The following is a 15,689-nucleotide window of genomic DNA, read 5'->3' as shown; positions in this document are numbered from 1 at the left end:
AGCTCTAGGTTCAAATCCCATCACTGCCACAGACTTCCTGTGAGAGCTTGGGAAAGTTACTTACTCTCTGTGCCTCAGTTCCCCACCTGTAAAGGGGAACATCACAACTTCCTTTGTCTGCCTTGTCTATTTAGATAATAAGTAATTTGTGTCAAGGACTGCCTCTTCCTACTTGCATTTACAGTGCCTAGCACAACAGGGCCTCTTGGTACTACCGTTCCATCAACGACAACCACCAACCAAACAAAACATCAGTGTCTATTAAGATGATCTTAAAGTAATTTATTGAATGGAATTATTTTTTAAGTCACATACCTTTGCTCCTCCTGATTGAAGAAGACGTTTGAATCCTGCTTCCTTGGTTTGGTCAACATTCAAAATCACTTTCCAGCCACTAAATGCCCCCTACATAAAATATTCAGTTTTTAAAAAGAACAGGGTTCTATGAAAAACCTAAAAGCTAATTATACCCCACTCAGGAACATTCTGTGAGGCAAGATTTATCACATACACACCATCCAGGGGAGGTTTTTTGTTTTTAAATAACAGCAGGGATGCACAACATGTAAGCCAGGGGCCAAATTCCAGCCCACAGGGTCATACAACATTTCACCTGGCTACCCACTCCTAGTTAACTGTAGGATGAAACAACAAAGCTGATTAAGTGCAGATGAACTCTCATATCAAGTATATTCTAGTGTGTTTCAGGAAGGCTTGGAGTACAACAAAATATTAGGGTTATGTACATTCACTTTTGTTTAAAATGTCAATGTAAATATATACACAAATCAAGCATAGCCCTAATGCTCCTGGCAAGACGCTAATAAGCACCCCTTAACCACTGGTTTCTGTGGTCGTGCACCCCTATTTTACAAGATGCAGTTCTCAGTCCTTTACTGGTGACTTGTTGGTTTGATTACTAAAGGTAAAAATTCAAAGGTGCCTAGTGACTTAGGAGGCTAAGTCCCATTTTCAAGAGTGATTTAGACACTTGAGACAAAGTCTCAAAAGTCGATAGAGCTCCTTAAGCTCGTAAGTCACTTAAGTACTTCTGAAAATTTTACCCTAGGACAACTGCGTGATGGCAAATACAGGTGTCGGAGTTGTTTAGAATCATAACGTTAAAGGATAATGATTTAGTCATTTAAAAAACAATGAAGCAGTTATTTAAGTATTAGGATTTCCAGTTTGCATGCTAGTTAGCAATGGGAGTTATTGCAGTCACCAGTGCCAAGAGGGGACAAAGACCATTAATTAATCTTCAATGCTAATAATGTTCAATGCTGACAATAAAAGCATTTAGGAAAAAAAGAGATTACATTAGTATGGATCCAGCTAGGATGCTTTGTTTTTAAAAGAACAAAGCAGGTAACCCTCTCTTGGCACAGACTCTGGGTTTCTTGGAGCACATCCCATTACAGCGCCTCCCTCCCAACATCAAGAGGTTCCACTTCATATGTTTCCAAATACCTCAATGATGCCAGTTTCCTGCCTCCTTTTATGGATTTTTTTCCTCCATCTCATTGCTGCAAGTGCTAGTTTCTTTTGGTTTACATTGATTCCAGACAAAACATTGAGTATGGAGTTACTTCCCCATTCATAATCTTCCTCCTAAAACAATTATAGCCACACCAACAGCCAGAAATTAAAAAATAAAAACAAGAACACACTAGCTTTGCACATCAATTTTACCTGACAGAAAGCACAGCAGTAGTTATTAAAATTAAATATAGTGGCTCCTGGTTAAATATTTGTAATTTTTCCCTACGTGTATAGAGCCTCTCACTTAGATTTTAAATAAACTCAGTCTTTTCATTACCCTAAATTATCTCCAGGCAGCTATAGTTCCTTTTGTGGTTAGAGACAATGGAATGTAACCACTAAGCAACAGAGCGTGAAAGCGACCATCACTTACTCACAATCCCCCTCTCTCTCTGAATTTAATAAGATTTCTTCCTGAACAATACAAGTGATTTATTTTTATTTATACAGATTAAACAAAAAACAAAAAAACAGAAAACAAAACTTTGTAAGTCAGCCAAGTCAACAAAGCTGCTAGACCCTGGAGAACTATGAAATGGAGACTGGTTTCCTGCAGAGTACCCAGACATGCTGAATTAATTACAATAATTAATTAAGTGGTTTCAGAGCACTACTAAAGATACCAAAGATATTTTAGAGTATCACTAATTATAGATTCAACTGCACATAAAAAAGAAAATACAAAACTGAAAAGAAAGACAAGGAGGAGTTTGGTTATTTAGACTGTTATGCTTATAAACTATAGGATAAGGATTTAATTCTTGGCATAAAAGGATCCATCCCATTATTTTCAATTGCACTTATAATTTACCTAAGGCACTTCATTCTAAATTATCAAAAGTGACTAGTGATTATGGGTGCCTCAGCTGTTGGAGGACCAACTTCAGACAGCTGGAAAGGGACTGATTTTCAGAGGGAGACTGAGTGCTGAGCAATTTCTGAAAATCAGATCTCTTTAGTATGACAAGAATTGGGCAATGAAAATCACTTGTCCCTTGAGAATTCTGTCCTTAAGTTTCTGCCATTAGCTGTAGTAGAGACTTCAAAAGCATTTTATTACTAAAATTAAAACAGCAAAGGAGATGTAACAACTGATGTATCACTAATAGAGTTATGAACCTGTACAAAGCAGCAGGCTGCTCTGCATGCCTCCAGGTAGGAACGATGAAGCACCCACTTTCCAGCAGCCATCGAGGCCAAGTATTTCTCATTTCGAAGAGGATGTCCCACAATGATGTGTGTACAACTTGGATCAAAGCACTGCTTCTCAAGCACCAGTCCACCTTGAAACACGGGAGTGAATGCAATTCACGTTATTTCAAGGAAGGGTCTACCAGAGAAACGTCAATTGAATAAATGAGGAACTATTTTATAATTCATACTTAAACTCAATGCTATGCACACTAGAATCTAGGCAGAAAGCCTTGCCATTAACTGATATAACCTCGTGCACAGAAGGCAAAGGGGGAGCTAGCTTTGATAGAAGGCAGTACCACTGTAACTCATGCATAGCCACTTTGGCACCAGAATGCTTAAAAAAAGGTAGAAAAAAGCCTTAGGAACTTAGAAGAAAGGGGAGAAACACCAGTGGAGAGCAGGCAGGCTCCTAAGCAAAAAGAGGGAATTTTCTGCAGAAGAATCCCACACAGCAATTCCCAGTCGATAAAAAGCATCACCCTTTCGGTGGTAAGTTTAGGCTCGAAATAAGACAAAGGTTTCTAACCACCAGAGAGGAGTGAAGTTCTGGAACAGCCTTCCAAGGGGAACAATGGGGCAAAAAAACCTTTATGGCTTCAAGACTGAGCTTAGTAAGTTTATGGAGAAGATGGTAGATGGGACTGCCTACAATGGTATGTGGCCCATCGGTGACTGCCAGTAGCAAAAATCCTCAACTGCTGGAGATGGGACACTAGATAGGGAGAGTTCTGAGTTACTACAGAGAATTCTTTTTCAGATATCTGCCTGGTTGGTTTTTCCCAGATGCTCAGGGTCTAACTGATCGCCATATTTGGGGTCTGGAAGGAATTTTCCCCTAGGTCAGATTGGCTAAGCCGCTGGGGGGTTTTTGCCTTCCTCAGCAGCATGGGTCACAGATCACTTACAGGTTTAAAGTAGTGTAAATGGTGAATTGTTTGCAACTTGAAGTCTTTAAATCAGGATTTGAGGACTTCAGGAACTCAGCCAGGTTAGGGTCTATTTCAGGAATGGGTGAGATTCTGTGGCCTGCAACGTGCCGGAGGTCAGACTAGATGATCACGATGGTCCCTTCTGACCTTAAAGACTTAAAGTCTATGATAACTTCAAATAACAAAAACATAGTGATAGAACCACAAGGCCTTGTTTCAGTGCTAAAAAAGGTTTACTTTTTACCTCTGGGTAACTAAGGTGCATTAGCTATTCTGAGGTAAAAAAACCCAGGGAAGACAAGGCATTTCAGTTTTTATAAAGTACGCGAGGTCAGCACTATATCCCTGCCTGGTCTTGACCTCACCTAGTTTATCTCACAGTAAAACTCAAGTGCCTTGTCTCCACTGTGTTTTTACAATGTGATAGCTAACACATATTATTATCCCTGGTGGAATACACACCTTACCCTTCTTTGCCAGTGAAGACCTAGCCAAAGCATCTTGAGAGCTACAGGTCTGAAACCTTAGATTTAGATTAGCAACGCATTAACAGAGGCCCCTTTTCAGCCCCCAAAGCCCCATATAAACAAACTTTAGAAGTTTTACAAACATCTGGCTACCTAGTTTCTCAATCAGATGGCAGTAATCGATTCGCTCTTGAGGATTAAGTGAAGACAGCTGGAATTTGCGCGGTTTTTCTGGTTCTTCATCAACCTTCTCATCTACTGTAATAGCCTGGAATATGACAAAAGTTATAGGGAGAGTTGCGTAGAAAGTTAAATTCAAGACTCAACTATTTCTCTTGAGTATTCAAGGTTTTCCTACATTGGGATTTCTATCTGCTGTGAGGTTTGAGAAGGCAGGAACCAGAGTCAGTCACTAGACAAGGGTTTGGCTTCCAGTCAAGCAGACTGCATCCAAAGTTGAAAAATACATAGTACTCTAATATTCAAAGTCAACCTAACACTTAACCTCCCCTGGTTCCCATCTATAGGGCACAGTTTAATAATCTGTCATGAAAATGACTTTTTCATTCTAATTGATGGAATGGCAAGCTGGATGCACTGACACATCAAATACCAAATGTACCTCCCTATCTCTCTTATCCAAGCTTTCTATTCCTACAGTGGGATTCTATCAGCAAACAAAATCCCAGAGGGCTTCAAGTAATTATTTAAAAGTCAAAAATGTGTCAAGAAAAATTGTCAGGGCTACCACAGCATGTAATACCCTGCTGCCAAAGATAGCATCCAATGAAGCCTATACATCTACCTTATAGCATGCCAGGGTGCTTCCGTCCAGACCTCTTCATAGATGGATTTTTCAATCCAGGAAACTGATACTGCCTATTTTTGGATGGGCTTTGATCTTTCCTGTCAAGTTGTGCTCCTTCACTTTTCATATGCTGCTGTTTTGCCTTTACTGCTGGGTACTATAAAAACAACCCAAAGATATTCTCACCAGGTAGTTTTTAAATTGATTTGTATGTGCGCCTTGGGTTTTGTGCAGAATGATGCGAGAACTCTTTCCAGAGACCTGTGAAATACCATATCACTGCTGCTGGAATCCCTCACCACCAAAAGTGTCTGTTCATTTCTATACCACTGCTAGGGTCACCTGGTTGCAGGGTGTCAAAGGAGGATCATTCCTCTTATGCCATGCCACGCCACAATCTGCACTGTGCTAGTGGGTGCACATGCCAAAACTGAAGAAATTGTTGCTACCGTTCCATATTAGGGGGTTAGTGCTGAGGCTTAAAATCTCGAGCAGAAGGGCAGAGGCTGCTCCTGAGAACAAAACAATGCAAACTGCTCCTGCCCAGCAAGGTTATAGGAGAGATGAGCATAACAGGCACCTTTTCTCTTTGGGCTTCTGCTCATCATGGGGTGGTGTTCACAGTAGGCTGTAGAAAGAACAGAGTGAAGAAAAACCTGGAATCAACTTGGCAATTTAATAGTTTTTCCTCTGTGCCCTGTAGTTTGCAAGGAGGAGGTCTGGAAAGTGCCTGCAGCTGCCGCCAGGAAGATCAAACTGAGTTTTCCAAAAGGGAAAAACTAAGCCCCTGCCTGATGATTGACAGGTCTGGTCTTGCCTTAAAGTGAAAAGTAGAGGGGAAACCCACTGTAGGACTGGCAAGCCTGGATGAGAGAAAACAGTTACACATTCCAAACAAAGTTTATTTACTAGTGTGAGGAAATATGCCACTGAACACACATGCCTGTTGAAAAGATCAAGCAACAAAGTTATACAAAGGACTAGTGAAATAAAGGCTAGATTAATTTTCCATAGCCCTTTGTGAATTTGCTACAGATTTTCAGCACTGACAGCTTATTTGTAAGTATTAATGCAACATACTACCCAAATGATTAATCAAAAAGAACTTCTCCCCATTATTGTCAGTCATTAAAGGGGCTCTAAAACACTACAGAACCCCCAACCCTGACCCCACCTCTGCCTACAAAAATCTATTTCATTAACATGACAAGAAAGTGGATTAAAATGATGTTTTTCTTTTTGAAAGTAACATCCTCTAGAGCAGCGGTCTCCAACCTTTTTAAGCCCAAGATCACTTTTTGAATTTAAGGGCAACACAGGATCTACCCCTTCCCTGAGGCCCCAGCCCTTCCCCAAGGCCCCGGCTCTTCCCCAGAGCCCCACCCCACTCACATGCTCTTTCCCAGCCTCACTGGCTTTCACCGGGCTTTGGTAGGGGTTTGGGGCAGGATGCAGGCTCTGGGCTGGAGCTGAGGGGTTCGCAGTGTGGGAGGAGGCTCTGGGATGAACCTGGGGCACAGGATTGGGGTGCAGGAGGGGGTGAGGGGTGCAAGCTCTGGGAGGAAGTTTGGGTGTGTGTGTGTGGGGGGGGGGTTCCGGCCTGGGGTACAACGTTGGGGTGCAGGAGGAGGTACAAGGTGCTGGCTCTGGGAGAAGGGTCAGGTCTGGGGCAGAGAACTGGATGCAGGAGGGGGTGGGGGTGCCAGCTCTAGGAGGGGGGTCAGGGCTGGGGCTTGGGGTGCAGAGGGGGTATGGGGTGCTGGCTCGGGAAGGGGGCTCAGGGCTGGGGCTTGGGGTGCAGGAAGTGGTTCGGGGTGCTGGCTCCAGGACAGGGCTCAGGGCTGGGGTGTGGTCTCCCTCCAGGCCGCACTTACCTTCAGCGGCTCCCTGTTCGTGATGTAGTGTGGCTGCCGCTAAGGCAGGCTCCCTGCCTACCCTGGCCCCATGTCGCTCCTGGAAGGGGCCAATGCACCCCTGTGTCCCCTGGGGGTGGGCAGCATGTGGCTCCACGCGCTGCCCCTCTCTGCAAGCACCACCCCTGCAGCTCCCAATGGCCTCAGCTCCCCATTTCCGGACAATGGAAGCTGCAGGTGCAGTGCTTGCAGGTAGTACAGCATGCAGAGGGAGACCCCTGTCCCCAAGCCGCACTGGCCACTTCCAGGAGCAGCGTGGGGCCAGGGCAGGCAGGGAGCCCGTCTTACTGGCGCTGCTGGAGATCACGATCGACTGGGAGATCCTCTAGGATCGACCAGTCGATCACAATTGACCGGCTGGTGACCACTGCTCTAGAGAACAACAACAAGGATAAAAGGTTTAGAAAACATGGTCTATGTGGAAAGGTTAAAAAAAAACTGGCCATGTTTAGCACTGAGAAAAGAAGACAGAGGGGAGACCTGATAACGGTTTTTAAATATATTAAGGGCTATTCTGAAGAGAACAGTTGTTCAACTGTTCTCCATGTCTGCTGAAGGTCAGATAAAAAGTAATGGGCTCAAACTGGAGCATGGAAGATTTAGGTTAGCTATTAGGAAAAACTTTCTAACTATAAGCGTAAAGTTCCGGAATAGGCTTACAAGGGAGATTGTGGAATTCCCATCACCGTAGGTTTTTACGAACAGGTTGGACAAACATGTGTCACGGATGGTCTAGGTTTACTTGGTCCTGCCTCAGCACAGGGGGATGGACTAGATCACCTCTTGAGGTCTCTTCCAGTCCCACATTTCTATGACTTGCTCAGAGTCTCTTGGGAGAAATGAAAAATTTGGAACTAAAAGTACACTGCACAGAAATTATCCACTATAAAAAATGTTAAACTGATGAATACATTTACTGTCAGCGTCAAATCTTAGGTGCATTTTAATAGTACACTGGGTCATTTCTTAACAGTGCAAGTATGATCCTTTAAAAACAAGTGTGCTGCTATAACAAACCTTTGCTTTGGGCTGTGGAGCCACAGGAGGGTTGGCCAGCGGGAAAGCAATGCTGGGAGCTTGCGGTGTGGGGATCACTTGATCATCTTTTACTGGGGTTTTTGGATCATTATATATTGGATGCTTTGGTACCTCTTCCACACCTGTGTCCTCAGAATCATGAACAGCTGTGGATAGTAATTCATTGTTGCTTGATTTTGTTTGAATTTTTACTATGATAACATTGAAAAAAGTATTAATCCCAAATGAACAAGAAACAAATGCCATCACAACATTTATTCTGCATTTTCAGAAACAATTGCTTATTCTCTGTCTTAAAATTTACATCCTTTCATCACAAAGCAGCAGTTGAGCTGTTGCAAGCCTCATGTTTTTGACTATCTCTACTTCCCAATTGATTCCTTAAGATAACTTGACATGAAGCACTCAAACTGGCCACATAAGGGGGCTGCATTGATTTAACTAGATTATTTTATAAACCAATTTCATTAAATCACTACAACTTTCTCATGTAAGACTGAAAAAGAAACCATCCTCCAGGTAGGCTGCTTCAAACAGAGCTGTAAGGGGATGGGAGGTAAGGGGATGGGAGGTGTCAAGAATGCCCCTTTCCCACACACACCACGCTGTAGAAAGCTTGCTGCAGAAGGATGCGAAGGGAGAACAATGTTTGTGTAGGTCAGCATGACAGCATGTGAAGTATTCATGCATGGTCTGACAATGAGCACAGGACTGAGGAGCCAGGAACTTCTGATTCTAATCTCAGCCCTGTCAATGACTCAGAGTAGGGCCTTCAATTCACTTCTGTTCCAGTTTCCCAATTTGTAAAAAACACCAGAAATATTTATGTCACACAGGTTTTTTGAGGATTCATGTTTCCACAGCACTTTGAACACGTAAAGCATTATGTGAATGCTAAACATCACTACAGATCTCTTCCTGCAGAGCCACGTGATGGCTGCCCATCTGCTAGCTTCTACTCTCCTCTCCTCACATCTAGCTCTTTTTCCTGCAGTCAAGAGGAGAGTGGAAGTCAGGAAGCCATCCATCCATCTCAGAGGAGAATATTCACTGCCTCTTAAGTACATGGAGTGGAAGGAAGGGGAAACAGAGTAGATGACTCAGCTGTGCTTCTTCTCCACTCCTAACAGCAGGATAAAAAGGCTTGCAGGGATAGAAGGAAATAGCTAGGCAGAGCATGTAATCAACTGCATTTGTAAAGACAGCAAGAAAGATATGAATAATAACTTGATTGCATCCTAGTCCACTGATCTCCCCAGCAGACTTGCTGCCAGATTTTTATGGGGCTTCTGGGCATTGGTGATCCTTCTACACCTCCATTCTTACCCAGCATTGTGGATCTTCTTCAGCTGCTATTAAAAAACTAAGATTTTACAACCGTTAAGCACATTAAGAGGTCCAAGTGGGCTCAGTGGAGTTATTTGCTTTAGTAAGTACACGTCTTAAACTCGAAACCTAAGTCTAAGTTGAATCAGGGTATCAATGTAGAGGCGTCATAAATGCCGTTCGTCATAACTCAAATGTCGTAAAGTCGAGGATTGCCTGTACTATTCAACATGAATAGGTGTTCCAGAATTGGGGCCTAAAACAAAAAAAAAAAACCTATCTTTAGGCAAAGGCTGTCTCCATACTGCTTACTGATGTCAAAAACGTGCATGGGGTCTTTCTGGAGGAAGAGCAGAGTTAAAAAAAAAAAATGAAAAAAAAAATATTTACCTTTTTAAACAAGACCAATAATGGTCTGCCACTCATCCTGAGCCTCATTATTAAAAAGGGAAAAATGTTTAGATCACTTAGAGAGATCACAACACACTAAAGCTGAAAAAGACAGATGTAATAGTGTTGTTTTCTTTTGCGTCTAGAATGCCATTGTATCGTAACAAATAACCCTAACTACAGTCCAGCTTAAACATGTATTTTTCTCCTTACCTAATTCAGTAACTTCTCTATCAGTGAAGGATTCCCTGAAAGGGGAATCATTCATGTTATTTACATCAGTCTGAATTTGTTCTGAGTACTGTGAAGGACTATTGGGCCACTGTAAGTTGCTGACAAGCCTTGCTCTCTCCTCTCTTGCAGTGGGGTCATCCCAAACAATCTGCTCATTTTGTGATGGCTCTGTGTTTATGTCCATCACTGCTTGCCGTGACTGCCTAAGGAACAAAAAACGAAATCCACATAAAGTTTCCTTAAAAAAAATAGATGAATTATACTTGAGGGCAAGGATGTATTTATCATCCTGTTAACAATGTACTACAATCTTTATTACTGGATAGCATGGTCAGGAAAGAATAAACTTCAATATAAAATTGATAAGTCAGGCAGTTTGATTACCTGGGTATCAGTCAGCACGGCTACGAAAAAGTGACTGTGAACAATACTGGTCATTTTTAGCACGTATCATGCTACTAAGGTGTTTCATGATCAGCATATCCCATACTTTACTGTCCTTATATTCTTGGTGTAAATTTGAAAGTTAAAAAGAGAGCAATCTAGCTTCTTGGGTGGTAAATATTGGAAATTTCCAATATTTACCAGGAATCAGGCTCTTCATCATTAATTCCCTGCATCTGGTTTACCCATCAAGTACTTCTTAATTCATCGGAAAGTACATGCCCTGTATTCTAGGTTCTTTTTAGAAACTACGGGTAGATCTGGAAGGCAATCTCACCCATGGTGAATTAACAATGTTTTCATTTTGACTGGAGGTTTTAGCTATGTTTTCTACATTCCCACAGACCAGGGATGGATTTTAAACTGCAACAAGACAGACTTAATTACATGAGTGGCAAAATGCAAGTGTAATACTTGAAAGCCTCATAGTCGGAAGTAATCTTCACATTTGCAAGTGTATAAATGCATAATGAAACAGTGTACTTATAGCTATCGTATGGCAACTGATATTTGAAAGGTTATTAGCAGGGCTGTCAAGCAATTAAAAAATTAATCGCAATTAATCATTCTGTTAATAATAGAATACTATTTATATAAATATTTTTGGATGTTTTCCACATTTTCAAATATATTAATTTCAATTACAAGACAGAATACAAAGTGTACAGTGCTCACTTTTTATTTTTTATTATTAATATTTGCACTGTAAAAATAAAATAAATAGTATTTTTCAAATAACTTAATATAAGAACTGTAGTGCAATCTCTTTATCATGAAAGTTGAACTTACAAATGTAGACTTGTGTACAAAAAAATAACTGCATTCAAAAACAAAACAATGTAAAACTTTAGAGCCTACAAGTCCACTCAGGCCTATTTCTTGTTCACCCAATCGCTCAGACAAACAAGTTTGTTTACATTTGCAAAAGATCATGCTGCCCACTTCTTGTTTACAATGTCACCTGAAAGTGAGAACAGGTGTTCGCATGGCACTGTTGTAGCTGGCGTTGCAAGATATTTACGTGCCAGATGCACTAAAGATTCAAATGTCCCTTCATTCTTCAACCACCATTCCAGAGGACATGCATCCATTCTGATGATGAGTTGTGCTCGATAACGATCCAAAGCAGTGCAGACAAATGCATGTTCATTTTAATCATCTGAGTCAGATACTACCAGCAGAAGGTTGATTTTCAGTTTTTGTGGTTTCGGTTCTGTAGTTTCTGCATCGGAGTGTTGCTCTTTTAAGACTTCTGAAAGCATGCTGCACACCCCGTCCCCACCAGATTTTGGAAGGCACTGCAGATTCTTAAATCTTGAGTCGAGTATGTAGCTATCTTTAGAAATCTCTCATCGGTACTTTCTTTGCATTTTCTCAAATCTGCAGTGAAAGTGTTCTTAAAATGAACAACATGCTGGGTCATCAAAAGTGCCATGCAAACGTCTGCTCTCATTTTCAGGTGACATTGTAAATACGAAGCGGGCAGCATTATCTCCTGTAAATGTAAGCAAACTAGTTTCTCTTAGCGATTGGCTGAACAAGAAGTAGGACTGAATGTAGGCTCTAAAGTTTTACATTATTTTGTTTTTGAGTGCAGTTATGTAACAAAACAAAACAAAAATCTACATTTGTAAGTTGTGCTTTCACGATAAAGAGATTGCACTACGGTACTTGTATGAGGTGAACTGAAAAATAATATTTCTTTTATTTATCATTTTTACAGTGCAGATATACTGTACATTTTGTATTCTGTGTTGTAATTGAAATCAATATATTTGAAAATGTAGAAAAACATCCAAAACATTTAATAAATTTCAATTGGTATTCTAATGTTTAACAGTGCAATTAAAACTGCGATTAATCATGATTAATTTTTTTGAGTTAATTGAGAGTTAACTGCCATTAATCGACAGCCCTAGTTATTAGACATACTTAGTTTTTGCTGTCCAAATTTTTGTAAGACTGTCAAAGTCAAGTAAAAGAAAGCAAGACAAAGTAAGACATTTACATGTAGCATGATACCTTAGAGCTTCCAAGACTCTACTACGACCGTTACGCACAGATCGTGTGCCATCTGGTGTGGTAGGGGAACTGTCAAAACCATTCCTTGACAACGATCCTCTTTGTGCTTGTGGTTTCACTATCGATGTTGCAGACATGATCTCCTGTAGTTGCTTTTGAAAGTTCTCCCTCATTTCCAGTGTCTGGGTTAAAACTTGAAGTGAAAGAAAGTCACAACAAGACTTAGGCCATTTAATTTTACATTTCTAGAATGCCTCAGTTTAATCATGTAGCTCTCTTTCAGGACAAAGATATGTACATTTTTTCACATGTGGCAATACTTTCAATTAAGTCTTTGCTTCACATGATAAATAATTAGCAATATCCAGTCTAAGATATTCTAGAATACTAAAGACAACAGCCCAATAGTTCATCAGGGATGGTCAGTCCTCCTTATGGATTTGCCAGCATCTTTAAAGCAGGGTACAAAACATCTCTCCTCATACTCTGCAGCACTTATGAATAAGAAGCAGCCAGCACTTTTCCAGGGAAGCCTGGTTGGCTACATTGTGCTTAGGTATGAGAATAAATGACACTAAAACCTCCAGATCTTAAAATTCAAGCTTCCCCAAAATAGTAAAATACTTATATTTAAAACTGTAGTTTCCACAGCTGTTTTAAAAAGAAAACAAAGAATATTTTGTTTACCTCCTTTGGCTTCATTTCCTGCAATTTGCTCCTCCCTTACTGTGACTGCTTCCTTTACCTGGTTAGTAGTTACATCTCCTATGTCATTTTCATCCACTGAAATACTCTAAGAATGTTAAAAATATAGAACTTATCAATCTAATTCTGAAACCGAAAGACATAGCAACTTGCTACAGTGTTCAGTGGGGGATAAGCATGTTGGGGTGTTTTAGGGGACAGGAAGAACTCTACCAAAGCTCCACCAACAAACCAAAGATCCACTCTATCAGCCTCAGATTAGCTTAATGTTTCTGCCACAGCAGTGAAATAATAAAAAAACCCACTAGACTGGAGACTTAATATCCTATTAAATTCAATAAAATTCACACCTCTCAGGCCTACTGTTTATGTCTAAATGAAGACACACAGGACCATACCAATTCAGATTTGAAGACTGCGTCCACTCTAATAAGATAGATAGATAGATTTTTTTTTTTTTTTTTTTTTTTTAAAGAGAGAGTTAGAATGCTGAGAAACTGATGGAGTCTCCAGGATAGAGAAAGTTTACAGCTGCATAACTGCTGAACTTGACCCCAGAGATTACTAAATAACAATATTTGTATTAGTTTATATTCATTTTGTTAGTGAAACAACTAGATTAAAATAATGCCAATGAATCCAATACATCTTATCGTATACCTCAACTTCCTTTGCTATTTTTCCAGTTGATGGAAGTCTACTGGAAGAAAGTCTGCCATCTTGTACTGCACTGATATCCAGACTCATTTTGGGATTGTAAGTGTGAGGGAACAGAGATTCGGGAAGTCGTTTATATTCTTGTGCACTCTGCAACAAAGTTCATAAATATAAGAAATTATGAGAAATTTGGGAAGAACAGAGTAATTTAGATAGCATGATGCAAAACTAAATATAAAAAATTTCAGTAAAAGTAATACTACTGGAAACAAACACTAACACAGGAGGCACATGTAGTTCTTAGGACAGTAAGTATGAAATTCTTACTTTCCAAAAAGTTCTGAAGATTTTTCTTCATGACTACTAAATCTAACTTTACCACTGCCCCATTGGCAAATACGTATGCAAACAAAAAGTTATTGTTCAGGGAAACCTCAACCAAAAGCTCTGCTAAACTGAGTCAATGTATTGGATATGAAAAGCAAATATATGAAGAAATTGTCAATTTCAGCTCTACAGTCACTACTGAGGTGAAGGCACACCAATGAAAATTATTTAAGATTTAGAAGGATGAAGCCTGCAAATTAAAAGCAGCATGCATAAAGCATCAGCTATTGTGTATGAACAATTAAAACCCGTGCACGTGCTTTTTAAAAAATGGAAAGTCAGTCCAATACATCTGATCTTGTCTCCATTCTCCTTTACATTTCAGAGGAAAATAAAAATAAATTTCTTCCATACCTCTAAAAGCCAATGCTCTGAAACAATGTGTATGCCCCTTTCTTTAACAGATTTGTATTCCTTACTGCTGTCATTTTGTCTTCCCTGGTAGATGAAGTGAGTTACTGTTTCATCAAAGCACCATCTAGAATAAACACCAATAAAATGTAATCTGAAGATATCAACTCCAGTTTAATATTATAATTACTGCATCCTTGAAACTGAGTCTTAACCCACCAAGACAAATAACCATTACTATGAAGCTTAACAAAAGCTACAAAAAAAACTTACTTATTTAGCTGCCCCCTCAAAATCACCATCATCCAACATACAATAATTTTTTGGGGAATCATGTCATGAATCTCTTAGTAATTCAATTGAATATTAATAAAATGTGCCTTAACATTTGATTTGTTTTTTTTTTGTTTTTTTTTTCCATTTTATAAATTGAAATATTTACGTAGAACAGCAATATACTTTTGTATTTTATTCTATATAGGTTCTTATATTGCCCTCCCCATTTCTTGTATTTGAGCACCTTTCAGTAGCACATCTGACCAACACCTGTCACGTGATTTCTTCTCTCTCATATTCTCTCTGCACAGGGAGAATTGTGTGCACAGTGTAGTGTTTAGTTTTGGTTCTGTTTTTGTAGTTTTTGCTTTTAAATGTGCACACTATTATTGGATGTTAGAGACAGCAAGGCTGAAGAAGCACACCTTGCATGTGGTGCAGAAGGGTTTGAGATGGTCCTTAGTTCCTGTGGGAGATCATTCCACAATCTTGAACTGGCCCCTGAGGAAGTTCTATCTCCCACATGGACAAGCTTTAGCCTTATCATAGAGAGTTCCATTGTGCCAGAAGAGCAAAGATATACCCTGGTTTTCATCGCTGAACTTTAGGTGATCTTTCAGATATCCTGGGCCCAGGCTATTGAGCATCTTGAAAATAAGGACTGAAACCTTGAACTTGATTCAATATTCTATGGAAGGCCAGTGTGGGGAGTGGAGGATAAGCCTGATGACCTTGCGGTATCCCGTGTTGCAAGGAGACATACTGCAGCATTCAGTATTAGCTGGAGTTTACTAAGGGTTGATGGCTTTGTGGCCAGATATACTGCATTGCTGTAGTCCAGACAGGAAGTGACAAGGCAGTATAACTGAGACCAGGTCACCATCCGCCAAGATGGGATGGAGTCTCCTAACGAGATGTTATAAGGCATTACTTGCAGATGCTGTTTTGTGAGAGATTAGCATCATCAAGAAATCCAGGAGAACTCCTAAACTGAAATGACCAC

The 15,689-nt window shown here is 40.2% G+C and overlaps 1 protein-coding gene across 6 annotated transcripts in view; it reads right to left on the bottom strand.

Moving 5' to 3' along the window:
• TOPBP1 (DNA topoisomerase II binding protein 1) overlaps positions 1–15,689 on the bottom strand; it is a 46,427-nt gene that overhangs the window by 1,276 nt on the left and 29,462 nt on the right. For 5 of the 6 annotated variants that reach the window (XM_075125688.1, XM_075125689.1, XM_048838773.2 and 2 more), the window contains 10 exons: positions 14,414–14,537; positions 13,676–13,822; positions 12,998–13,103; positions 12,311–12,503; positions 9,824–10,047; positions 7,874–8,085; positions 4,289–4,403; positions 2,662–2,825; positions 1,471–1,611; positions 316–405 (listed from right to left, as the gene is read on the bottom strand). In XM_075125688.1, the coding sequence (XP_074981789.1) occupies positions 316–405; positions 1,471–1,611; positions 2,662–2,825; positions 4,289–4,403; positions 7,874–8,085; positions 9,824–10,047; positions 12,311–12,503; positions 12,998–13,103; positions 13,676–13,822; positions 14,414–14,537 (1,516 nt within the window). The remainder of the gene's footprint in view (positions 1–315; positions 406–1,470; positions 1,612–2,661; positions 2,826–4,288; positions 4,404–7,873; positions 8,086–9,823; positions 10,048–12,310; positions 12,504–12,997; positions 13,104–13,675; positions 13,823–14,413; positions 14,538–15,689) is intronic. The other variant, XM_048838775.2, reaches the window with a different exon arrangement.

Source organism: Caretta caretta, chromosome 2 (genome assembly GCF_965140235.1).
Source record: "Caretta caretta isolate rCarCar2 chromosome 2, rCarCar1.hap1, whole genome shotgun sequence".
Lineage (NCBI taxonomy): Eukaryota > Metazoa > Chordata > Testudines > Cheloniidae > Caretta > Caretta caretta.
Note: the sequence above shows the minus strand (reverse complement) of the source record. Positions and strands in the feature narration are given on the sequence as shown.